This window comes from Eumetopias jubatus, unplaced genomic scaffold (genome assembly GCF_037043125.1).
Source record: "Eumetopias jubatus isolate StellerSeaLion01/CBP00866 unplaced genomic scaffold, mEumJub1_p1.0 scaffold_17, whole genome shotgun sequence".
Classification (NCBI taxonomy): Eukaryota; Metazoa; Chordata; class Mammalia; order Carnivora; family Otariidae; genus Eumetopias; species Eumetopias jubatus.
The window spans coordinates 37,907,361-37,920,211 of NW_028274823.1; the positions used below are offsets into that span (position 1 = coordinate 37,907,361).

Genomic DNA, 12,851 nt, shown 5'->3' on the forward strand with positions numbered 1-12,851 from the left:
GAGTTGGCGCTGCAGAGCCAGGGCTGAGTGAGGGCAGAAAAATCCACCGTGAGTTGTTGAGTTAACCCCTGGTAATGAACCTGAGACATCCCGAAGCCAGTGGCACCGAGGGCAGCACCTGATGCAGCCAGCAGGCTCACGATAAGAGGGATGGCCATGGGGGAGCGTCGAGGGCGGCTAGGACGTCTCCATATGAGTGGGGCATCACTCCCAGCGAGGACTGAATGATCGGGTAAGACACTGACAAGCATGCATGATTGACCGTGTGGGGTGATGCAGATGTATACACCTTGATCACAAGCCAGAAAAGTGTTGTTAGGTGCATAGACCTGACTGTGGCCCTTGATGAGAGAGGAAGAGTTGCCATACAGCAGTACCGGAGCCAGAAAGGGATAATCTGCGGTCCCTGGTGCCGAGGTGGGAGGTGACGCAGTAGACTGGTTGAGGGTGACACCTAGATATTGGATGGGACCGGGCTTTATACAGATCCAGCAGTCAGACACTAGGGGTGGATTTGAGTGGTTAAGTACTTGGTGGGAGGCGTTAATCATACCTAACAGTTGTGCTATAGATGCTTGCTGCGTGTGGATGGGGGACCCAGGGATGTGCCAGGGCGAGTTATTTTCTGTCTGACTCTGGGGGTTGACTGTAAGGCTTGGAGTGAACATGGACTTAATCATAAATTTGGCCATGGGATCGGTTCCCATAGGGTGATATTGGCCCTACAGGAGAATGATTCCTGCAGCCCATGACGTGTCATTGGGTTCTAAGACTGAGAGGGCGAGCGGTATATAGTGATTGTTAGAGCTAGAGGATGTGGTGGCCTTGCATGACAAGGAAATCTGGATGTCATTGTGGTGTTTGAGGTGCCACCACCTGGTGGACCATTGTTCCATTCCCGGCCAAGTCGCCACCCATGACTCACATCCCCAGGCTTTCGAGCAGAACTGAGGGCAGGTGTTTGGCTCTTGAGGCATAGGGCCCCCAAAGATGTAGATATCTACCAGCCAGTAACCTGAGTGAAGGCCATGGTAGGAATACCATCTATGAGGTTCCCAGGAGGTATCAAGAAGCTGGCATCTATCAGAATGGAGGTTAACCTTTGGTGTGTGCCCATCCCAGGTGGAAGAAGTCAGTGGGGGCGCTGATGCGGGATTGAGGGGGATAAGTTGGAAAGTCCATTTGCCAGTAACGGTGATATGAGAGTTTGCCCCCTTGCCGGGCCGGGCAAGCTAGAGGCAGTGTGGAGGAACAGCACACCAGGCAGAAGAAGACCAGGACTGACTGGGGTCAGGAAAACCATGGTGAAATGTGCTCAGGAGTAGACAGCAGAGGGCCAGTAAAAGTGGGATCTTTGACCTTAGGTAGAGGGAGCCATCATGGCTAACCTGACAGCAGATGAAACCTGTGGATAAGTAAGTGCAGTAATACACCCTAGGGACACCCAATAAGCAGTGACAATGGTAAGCCTCTGTAGAGTCCGAATCCCAAGATGAGGGAAATCACACCAATGAGAGCCAGGGACCACAGTGAGCAGGTGTCCATCAGTCAGTGGGGGCTCGTTGAAGGTGAAGCTGGAGTGGGTTCGTGAAGTCTGGCTGGACTCTCCACTGGTGTGGCTCCTCATCGGAATGATGAGCTTTCTTCACTCTGGAGTGGTGGACCCACGGAGTGACACCTGAGACCTTGAGGGCAGTTAGAACAACAGCGTGGGGCCCTGTCCACTGCCGTTTGAGGGGGTTTTTCTTCCAGTCTTTGACCCAAACTGAGTCCCCTGCCTGGAAAGAGTGTACCTGAGGCCCTAAGGAGATTGGGGCCCTCTCAATGGTGTACTTTTGTAATTTATTTAGGGTGGCCCCCAGGGCCTGAAGCTACTCCTTTATCCCTTTATTCCAACCTGATGGAAGTTTCCAGGAAGGCTTCCCAAGCACGGGGGAGGCCGTCCATATATATTAATTCGAATGGGGGAGAAACCTGATGTCCCGGGCATGCAGCGAGCACACAGGAGAGCTAGGGGTAGCAGACCCGGCCATGGGAGGTTAGTCTCCTGACAAAACTTTGCTAGGGTTCCCTTGAGGGTGCAATTCATTCGTTCTACTTTCCCTGAACTTTGGGGCCGGTAAGCGGTGTGGAGTCTCCAGGTGATATTGAGAGATTTGGTCAAGACCGGTACAATGTCTGCCACAAATGCGGGTCCATTGTCACTATGGATTGTTAATGGCAGCCGAACCGGGGCACGATCTCCCGCAAGAGGACTTTAGCTTCTTCTCGACTTTGCTCCATCCTGGTCGGGAAGGCTTCGACCCACCCAGAGTATGTGCATACTATTACTAGCAGATACTTGAACCCCCTGCTCAGCTGCACATCTGTGAAGTCTACCTCTAGGTCTTCGAAGGGGGTTGCTCCCATCCTCTGGACACGTGGCGGGGGCTGTGGTGCAGACTGAGCATTATTTTTAGCACATGTTATGCCCATCTGGCCGTGTTCTGAAGGAGCTTAGGCGAGGCTTTAGCCCTAGCAGTGGCAGTGTTGTGACTATTCCGATGCCGCCATAGACTGTATGCCGTTCACCACAGAATCACAGATGGGCCCACTCAGACTCCGTAGGCTTCTGGGGACCTTAAGGGTGCCTGCCCGTGGAGTCACAGAATCAGTCCACTTGAGCAAGCCAGGTGGAACTGCACATTCACTCACACATTCATACTCCAGAAGTTATTACATTCCCTCCCTGGGAATCCCTACCTGTGAGACCTGTGAGAGGTGTCTGGGAGGGGATCAGGCTCCCCTTCCAACCCAAGGGGGGTGGGCCTTTCTGGGTCCTGGAGCCCCAGGCCTTACCAGAATCTGACGTTCGGACCAGGTCCTCATCTGCCAAGTCTCCTCCAGTCCGGCAGGAACAGCAGAGCAGGCCTGGCCCGAGGCGACTGGGGCAGGAAACTGCCAAAAATAAGCTGGGGCGCTCCTTTTCTGTTATGATCCCTCGTTCTGTCACCGCCCCGCCGTTGCCCCCAAACCAGTGGAAACAATGGGCCAGCGCGGTTGGGTTTCCCGGTCAGGGAACCAAATGTTACGGAACCTGGACTGGATCGCCTGACAGAAGAACCAAGCGGCACTCGGAGATCTTGGAGGATAGGAGGTTTATTTAACGCGGGCGGGCTCAGAGGAGAGTGGTCTCCAAAGGTCTGAGCCCCGAGCACAAAGGTGGCAATTTATACACTTCTACTTCCGCATACTTGGCACTTTTGGCGCATGCGTGAAGCGGGGCAGGGAGAAGGACCTGGATTGGTGCGTGCAGGAAGCAGAGCAGGGAGAACACAGAAGAGCCCTGGGGCAAGGACTGGGACGCTCTCGCTGGCTCGGTGGCCATGTTAGGGCACAGATTTTCCTTATCAGTTGTGCCCATCTGGGACTGATGAAAAGTATGTGTCTGTTTAAGGGAATTGTAACACCTGTGCTGTTGACTTTGAGGCCAGCTGGACAATCAAACCACAAATCATCAATTGCTTCCTTCTCTTAGGCATCAAATCACATTTCTTCCAAGATAAACTAATATTTCTTCACTTCTGGTTCCATTCCATAGTGAGCTCCGCTATAAATTGCATTTATAAGCATATTGCTGGACATGGAGACGAGTAAAGTAAGCCTCCATCCTTGAGGTGCCCACATTCTAGAAAGGCAGGCAAATGTGAAATATAATGTGTAGTATGTTGAGCACCACAATGAGGGTATATAAGCATGAACCACTAAGAGCACAGGAGGGCCATGGGAGATAAGTAAATTGAAGTCAAACAAAGATGAAAAGGTGAGGTGGAACCGCAGAGATGGGGCAGAAGGATCGAAGGCTCAGAGGCATGATGCGCCATAATAGCGTGTTCAAAAGACTATGAATAGGTTGGTGTTGCTTGAGTACCAAATTTAAGATGAAGAAAAAAATGGTGAGGTTAGAAATCTAAGCTGACTCTATAACATAAAATAGGAAACTACTAGGAAAGCTTTAGGCAGAAGAGCAGCATGGTCAGATAGAGGTTTTGGAGAAAGCTGCCCGCAGGCTGTCAGGGCAAGGGGGACTGTGTACCAAGTCTGGCATCAAAGAGTAATGCATGGTCCACACAGAAGATGGAGACATTCTCACGTAGGCTAATGAGGAAGGGAAAGAGGATCTGGGTTTGAGAAATATTTACAAGGCCAAACAGGCGAGATGTGGCTGGCTGTGAATGAAAGGAATGAGGGAAAGGACAGGACAGAGCTCGGTTTTCCAGCCTGGGTGAACAGGTGGGTAACAGTTCTGTCAAAGGAGACACAAAGTTCCCTAATCTCAGATAACACCCTGTGTCCATCCCTTTGTCCTCACAGATTGAAATAGGTCCTTACTGAGTGCGTATTTGTCCCGTGGCAGCCTGCTCCTCTGGACTGAAAACGCAGGGGCAGAACCACGTCAGGTCCGCAGGCCCTCGCAGCCCCGGCGCTGGCGCCGAGTCAGCACGCCATAAATAGTTGTCAAGGAGAAAGATAAATCCCAAATACTGCATGGTATCCCATGTATGTAGAATGGGGGAAAAAAAAAAGGCTTGAATTCCTAGAGAGGATAGAAAAGCGGTTGCCAGGGACAGGGGAGGAGGGTGGGAAATAGGGAGATGGGGAGGAACTGGAAAAGGGTACAGGTCTGAGATTGTGTGGTATTTACAATTAGGCATTTGACATAAGCTTTTTAGAAATAACCAAAAAAGGAAGTTGAGCTTCTAAATTCCTAGCTTTGTCAAAAGCTGACAGGGTTTCTTTAACTAGAAAGATTAAAAAGATAATAACGAGAGAGGAAAATGTCTAATGTGATTATGATAAATACATATTTATGTCGATGTGCCAATATAATTTTCAGTGATGGATCAGTTAGGAATAAATTCATCTGAAAATCACAAGAAGCCTTTCCCCTCACAACAAGTTCAGAGACAGGCAGTGCTTGTGAGCATAGTAGCTGCCCAGGGGCCCACTGCAACCCAGGATCCTCCTGCCGGTCCTCTCTGCCACCCTTCGTTATACTCACTTGTCCTCACACTTGTCATCTCATGGGACAGTGACTGTTGGTTGCTCCACCTCCAAGGTTCATGTCCTTAACAAAACAGGGGAAAGCGGGTAGAGGCAAGAAAGAAACCTGTTTTAGTCGGGAAGAGAAATCCTCCCCAGTGATTCTCAACGACCTCTCACTGACCACCTCCAGCTACAAGAGGACAGACATCAAGTTTGTAGCTTTTATAGCTTCCATGACAGAACCTGGCAAGAGGTGGGAGAAATAAAAACTGGGAACTGTCAATCAACTATTCCAGACAAGAATAAATCTAAGTCACATTATTGTATCTGCTTATTTCCCAAAATCTTGTGAGCATATTTTAATCTAATTTACATGTGCTGATGTTGATTCCTGAGAGTGATCTTATGTCAAAATTTTCCTCTCTATATAAGCAATATTACCCTCCTTTTTTATATGGTCCACTTTATCAAAGTGAGCTAGGAAAAGGATTAAAAATATTTCCAGATGCTAACTCAGGTAATTGGGTGAATAGGATATATTTTTAGCCACATGCTATTTTTTAAATTGGTTCCTGGAATTTTCCCCAGTGGTGGCAAGAATATCTGTGGTTGGCAAGCAACAGTGCCATGGATAATTTTACCTATCTTCCCACATGTTTGCCCTGCTTGGTACATGACAAAAATTGGAATTTGGTACAGATGTAAAGTCAGAGAATGGGTTTTGTTTGTATGGAGCTTTTTCCACGGAGAAGTGCTTTGTCTCCATCTGGTGGACAACCTCATCTTTGCGATGTCAGCGGTGGTCCTCAGGCCTGGCTGCATCTGACGATTGATCACCAGTGGTGCTTGGAAACAATCTGGATGCCCAGGCCCCTCCTCAGGTCTGAGAAAGGATCCAGGCAGCAGTACTTTTTGTTTTTTTAAGATACATAATTCTAATGTGCAACTAGAGTTAAGATCCACTGAGTTAGAAGAAGCTCTAAATTGGTGATGATATTGGATAGTCATCCCTCCTGTAAGATTGCCATAAAGGAAAAAGAGCAATCTAAGCAGGTAAATAATATAATCTTCCGGAGGCCTTTTTCCACCTCCCAGAGGGGAACTCGGCAAGTTGATGCTAAGAATATAAGAAATCTAAATTTAAATTACTTCTCGTGTGACTCTCCCTATGATGAGACAATGTGCTGACCAAATACACAATCAGACCTCTCCCTGGGCAAAACTGTCAAGCGGTCTCAATCTGAATTTAATAACTTAGGTGTTTACAAATTTTTTTACATCTGTTCTCATTTAATTCTCTCAAGAAACCGATGAAGGTGGGTATTCCTTGAGTGTCAGCAGTCATCTAGGAACAGAGAGCCCTAGTATATCTTAGGTGCCCACTCAAACCCTGCTTTTCCCTTCATCTTCTCTCATTAAAACTTTAACTTTGTTGAACAGCACTGTATTGTATAACTGAAATTTCCTACTAGAACTTAAATCTGCTAACCAAAAAAAAGGGGGGATAAGTATGTGAAGTGATGGACGTGTTAACTCTATGGCGAGGGGGATCCTTTCACAATGTATACATACATCATCACTTTGTACACTTTAAATATCTCACAATTTTGTCACTTGGATCTCCGTAAAGCTGAAAAAATAGGAATATCTGAGTAAAGATTAAGTATTCCATGTAATATTTTTATTCATGCAAGTTTTCTGCAATCTTGAAATTATTTACAGATGCAAAATTTTTTGAAAATATTTTATAAAAACTGACTTTGTGAAGATCTTCTTTCTCAGCTTGCTATCTTTTTTTCCAACTGATTACAGATTTACTTAATGTGCACTTGATAATCTTGAAAGGAAAATTCATCAAAGTCATATATACACTTATAGGAGTTCTTTAAACATGGAGCATGGAAAAATACATCTTATCTACTGCCTTTTACATATTCCAGAAGATACTCAAATCAAGATAGATTCAAACTGGTCATCCTTTTTAAGTGCTTCTCAAACTGATTCCTACTTACTCCACATGTCCCCTGACCCGGTCTCCTGATCCCAGCCTCAAAGCAATCACTACAGTTTTGCCTCTACTTCTGGCTTTGTCTTCCATGATAACCAAAGACTTTGAGTGTCTTTTCATATGTATGCTGACCACTGCTTGAGTCTTCTTTACTGAAGGATCTGTTCAAGTCTTCTTTTACCAGATTTTTATTGGGCTGGTTGTGCTCTCATTACAATTTTATATATTCTTATATTTCTCCCAGTCAGTGGCTCACATGCATTGTGTTGTTTTTCTCATGATTTTTAAGACTGCCGATTTTTCTTTCAAAATTTTCTTTATTGTTGGTCTTCAGTAGTTTGACTATATGATCTTCTGAGGTGTAGTCTTCTTTGGATTTATCTTTATTGGGGTTTACAGAGATTCAAAGCCAGTGTTTCTTCATAAAACTTATAAAATGGCCATTTTTCTTCAAATATATTTTTTCTGCCCTATTTTCATTTTTTATCCTTATGAATCTCCAATTACATGTGAATCCATTTGATATTGTTCTATAGGACCCTGAGGCTCTGTTCTTTCTTCAACCTCTTTTCTCCCAGTTTGGGCAATTTAAATTGATCTGTTTTCAAGTTCACTGACACTTTCTTCTGACATTCCTGCTGCTAAATCTATCCAGTGTATCTCTCATTTCACTTATTTTACTTTTCTGTTGTAACAACTCCATTTTATCTTTTATACTTCCTATTTCTCTGCTGAGATTCCTTATGTCGATAGTCATTAAGATAACATTTCCTTTAAATCCCTGAACATACATTAAGAGTTGTTTTAAAGTTTTTTGCAAAATTCAACATAGGCCACGTCAAGGTTTGTTTTGACTCTATCACACATTATAAAACATACGTTACAGAGACTCTGTATTTATCTTCCTCTGAAGGGTGCTGATTTTTGTTCCAGGAGGCATTTTGATTACTACTTTCAACTTTATGTGGGTTTGGTTTTATACTTTGTTAGTATGAATCTTTGGAAAGCACAAGGTGTTTCTCAAGCCCTTCCAATTTGGTAAACTCTGCCTCCCTCACAAATCTTGTTGAGGCTTGATTTCAGTCTATATTCTGGGACACTCTACACTCTGAGAGCTGAAACAAGAAGGTAGTGTCACCTTGTTCAACCTTAGGGAACATGCATGTTGGGCAACTCAAACTTTTTGCCACTCTGCACATGTCTGAGAATGACTACAAAAGTGCCTAGAGCACTGACAAGTACATTTTCCCAAGTAAGCAAATTTGCAAACGTAATCGGTGAATGAAGATCAACTGTGTATCTATTTTTAGCATAATGAAACCAGGTAACATAAAAAAAAAATTAGTGCTTAAAAAGTTTTAATGAACTATTTTGATGGAAATTTTCCCTAAACATGGTGTGTCTCTTAAACAAGACACTAAAGATAACTTTTTTCTCTGACTCAAGGTCATCATTATCATAAAATAAACAATGATAAAATCCAATGAAACTTTTAAGGTTTTGCATATATAAATGTATGCTCTTAGATTTAAAAGCCCCCGTTGGCAACAATTCTTGAGACTTCTGCTTTGGTTTTTGCCTCTTACTGGCTTTAAACCAAAGCTCAATAAACCTTAGCTGTATGATCTTGAGAAAAGTAAACTTTAGGGGTCTCAGTTTTCTGTAAAATTAAGAAAATGCATTTCTAAGGTCCCTCTAGGTCTAAAATTCTATTTTTTCTAACTAGCTGTGCTTTTTCAGCCTCTAGATGCTTCCTTTCTATCTGCTTCTGATCTTCTGTGTTCCAAAAAAAAAGGAAAGCCAACTCTATTTGCTCACTAACAAATAAAAGACATTCTAATTAAAGACTTGAGATCTTTTCTAAATTATGTGCCTACAAATTCTGGCAACTAGAAGACATGTACACACTCCTGGATCTTAGCTATAATCCAAAGAGACATGTACAATCAGTTGTATTTCCTAACAAATGAATAAAAAACAATTCATAAGACACTATGAAATGTAAGTAAACCAAATATCTGACCTATGATGTGTGTAAAAAATAAAACAAAAATAACAGCATCTTTCCTAGGATCCTCACTGATCCTATGCCTAGGACAAAAGGAAAATGAATACAGTTTGAAAAACCATTATATAGCATAATGTATAAACGTGTCAAATCACTAAGTTGTATACCTGAAACTAATGTAACCTTGTATGTCAACTATACTAAAAAAAAGAGAAAGAAAAAAAAACTACTATAAAAAAGTCTTAGAAAAGTAAACAAATGGGGCTGTTGACTTATTGTCTTTATTGAATTAAAATTATACTATGTATAAAATAGCAATGTATACACAGGATTTAATGCATCATAATATATACAATTATCTTTGAAAAGTCAGGATGCAAGTTACAATGATTATGAACATAAAACCTATATTAAAACAGTCTCCATAAGTGATTTATTTAGCTGTTTTAGTTCGAAGTCGTCGTTTGAGAATCTGATGATCACTCTCCTTTACTTTATGGTCCATCAAAATCTGAAATTAACAATTTCATAACATTTTATAAATAAAGCCTTATTTATAATTTAGTAAGATATATTCAGGTGCTTCATAATTGGAATAATAGGTACATTATAATATTTTTGTCCTTTTAGACTAGGAAGTATACTAATCTATTAAAAAGCATTATCTAGGGGCGCCGGGTGGCTCAGTCACTAAGCGTCTGCCTCTGGCTCAGGTCATGATCCCAGGGTCCTGGGATCGAGCCCCGCAGCGGGCTCCCTGCTCAGTGGAGAGCCTGCTTCTCCCTCTCCCACTCCCCCTGCTTGTGTTCCCTCTCTCACTGTGTCTCTCTCTGTCAAATAAATAAAATCTTAAAAAATAAATAAAAAATTAAAAAATAATAAAAAGCATTGTCTAAAGTAATAGATTTTGTAAAGATTCTTTCAACACTACCTAACATAGGATTAAAATAATCTACACCCTATATTGAATTCAGGACATATATAGCTTGAAGTAATTACTGAAATATTTGAAGTAATTACTGAAATATAGCTTGAAGTAATTACTCAAATAATTTTTAAGAAAAGATATTTTGCAGCAACAAGTACAATAATCCCCCCTTATCTGTGGGGCTTATGTTCCAAGACGCCCAGTGAATGCCTGAAACCAAGGATAGTACCAAATCCTATGTTTACTGTTTTTTCCTATATATACATATCTATGATACAGTATAATTTATGAAGTTTGACAATTATATTAACAACAATCACTAATAAAACAATTACAACAGTATACTGTAGTAGGTTATGTGAATGTTGTGTCTTCTGTCTAAACATCTTTTCATACTGCACTCTCCCATCTTCTTCTTGTGATGATGAGAAATAATAAAATCGCCATGTATTGAGATGAAGTGAGGTGAATGACGTGTAGGCACCGTGACACAGTGTCAGGCTACTACTGACCTTCTGACAATATATCAGAAGGAGAATCATCTGCTTCCAGACCACGATGACCACAGGACATTGAAACCATGGAAAGCAAAACCAAGGATAAGAAGGGACTACTGTATATAACTTAGGAAAGTAGAAAGAGCATTATACTGCAACTAAGAAAAGGAAGGACTTCAGCCAAGGGAAGAAATTATGTACTAATCAGACAGTGAAAAGTGACCAAGAGAATAGTATTTCCAACAGCATGTCCTAACTGACCCTAATTCTTCACCACCTGCCTTTCAGTGTCTTGTATCTGATAGCTACTGTTGCAGAAGGTCTCTCCCCTGATTTCTCTGACCCACATCCTGTGGAAGGCTTCTCCTTAAATTACTTTTCTACCATCCCTTTCATCCGCTAGGCAAATGCAAGCATGATGGAAAATTAGAACTTTCCCTGTAATAGCACAGACTGTTCTGAGTGAAGAGAATGAGTCATCAAGCCAGGATGACAAACTACAGTCTTTTCTTAAAAGAACCTGGAAGGCTTAGAGGAAAGGTGGGAGGAAATGACTGAATGTCAATTCTGCATTTTTACTGGGCCCACTTAGGCCAGATTTGTACAACTCTTGTAATAAAGTTAGTAAGAAAAATAGGGGTTAGAAGCAAATAAATTACTAAACAGTGATAATTCTACGGATGAAATTAAAATTTCTCTGATTAATTTACAAATGTAAATATGTGACACTTGTATACATTAATGCAGCACTTACAATTATTACAGATTTAACACATCAAATAGCAAAAGTATAACATTTAAAGCATATTCCAAAAGATTTGATCTAAAGAATAAAAATTCAAACCATTATAAAATTCAGATTGTTATGAATACTCCCAAATTAAAAAAAACATGAACAGTTTTACTTTTAAGAAAGCCAAAAAGAGTAGCTTACCACTTGCCCAGATATATCAATAGGAGATGAAATTTCATTTGTGTATAATTTCCGTTTGGCCCGTTTTGGTCGAGACATATTTCCTTTACTTACTTCTACATTTGAGAGCTTTGAAGAGCTCATTGTTTCAATTATCTTCTTTGCTGTGAAAAAATATATATTATTTAAATACTGAAATAAATAACTTCTTAACTGGAAAGGTCTGAAATCCTTAATAAAGAAAAACATACCAAATTAAAGAGAAATAGCACTGCAACTTATAAATGGTTAAAGGACATGAATAGTCAATTCACAAAGAAAAAATTAAATGTCTCATAAACACATGAATAATGAACAGCAAAAACAAAAAAGCAAATAAATAAAACATCATTTGGCTAATGTCAAAAAAGGTTTGGTAAATTACAGTACAACCGATAAAACTCAGGTGTTTTTAATGACTTGAAAAGGCTTATGCTGTTATGCAAAAAAGCCTGGACCATGCAGCAGCACTGATAAGTAAAGATATCCACAATAAATATTAAGTGAAAGAGGTTTAGAATTGTGAGCCCTTTGCTTATCGTTAACACACACACACACAGAGTAAATCAAATTAATAGTTGATTGCTTCTGGGAAGTGGAATAAAAATTTTAATTTCTTACTTTATACATTTGTTTGTCTTTCAACAGGTACATACTGATTTTAATAGAAAACATATTTCCATCTGGGAAACCTCCTGGGTAGAAAATCCTTATATATATAATATCAACTATATATATTTTTTAAATAGAAAAAACATTGAAGGAAATATGCTAAAGTCTACTTGTCAAGGGTTAAGCTGGGCTTGAAAGAGCTGAGCTGGGCTTGAAAGAGCTGAGCTGCCCGAAGTCAGAGGAGCCAGGTAAGTCAATAAGCCAAAATGAAAGCAACACTTAAGCCTTTAACGACTTACTGCAATAGAATAAGCAAGAGGCAAAACCTGAGAAAGTGCCAACTCCCACCCCCACCTTCCATCTTTCCCCATGTGTGTTCTAGGTCAGGAAGATCAGCACTGAAGTGGGGTTCGCCCCCTGCCAAGGAAGCACTGAACAAAAAGTTCTTGCACTTGCAGTTTTATGGACCTTGGAGCTGAAGGCCAGAAGGAAGGGCTAAGAGTGGAAAAGTCAAGTGAGAGGAGAAAGTGTCTTTAAGGTTCCCTCCCCTTTCCCGTCATAAGGTCCTAGGCAGAGGTGCCTGAGGAATTTCTCTGCTAAAGACCCCCCGGTAAAGAGGCTCTGAATGAAGGCACCTTGGCTAGGACTACAGATATGGATCTGGGCATAGCTGGCCAGGGTCCTGAGTCCTTGACTGTGACTCTCTTCAGAGACTGCTCTCCTTTAGTGTGGGGAGGGCAGCTTTTCCCCCATGAGGCCTAACAGGTAAAGCTTTTGTAACTAAAAAAGTCACACATAGGATTTTGGCCGGGAGCCACCAA

General features: G+C 41.8%; 1 protein-coding gene across 4 annotated transcripts in view; it reads right to left on the reverse strand.

Moving 5' to 3' along the window:
• Positions 1–9,372: 9,372 nt before the first annotated feature.
• Positions 9,373–12,851, reverse strand: part of KIF20B (kinesin family member 20B) — an 85,554-nt gene continuing 82,075 nt past the window's right edge. For all 4 annotated transcript variants that reach the window (XM_028098997.2, XM_028098996.2, XM_028098995.2 and 1 more), the window contains 2 exons: positions 11,401–11,543; positions 9,373–9,552 (listed from right to left, as the gene is read on the reverse strand). In XM_028098997.2, the coding sequence (XP_027954798.1) occupies positions 9,475–9,552; positions 11,401–11,543 (221 nt within the window). In that variant the 3' untranslated portion in view covers positions 9,373–9,474. The remainder of the gene's footprint in view (positions 9,553–11,400; positions 11,544–12,851) is intronic.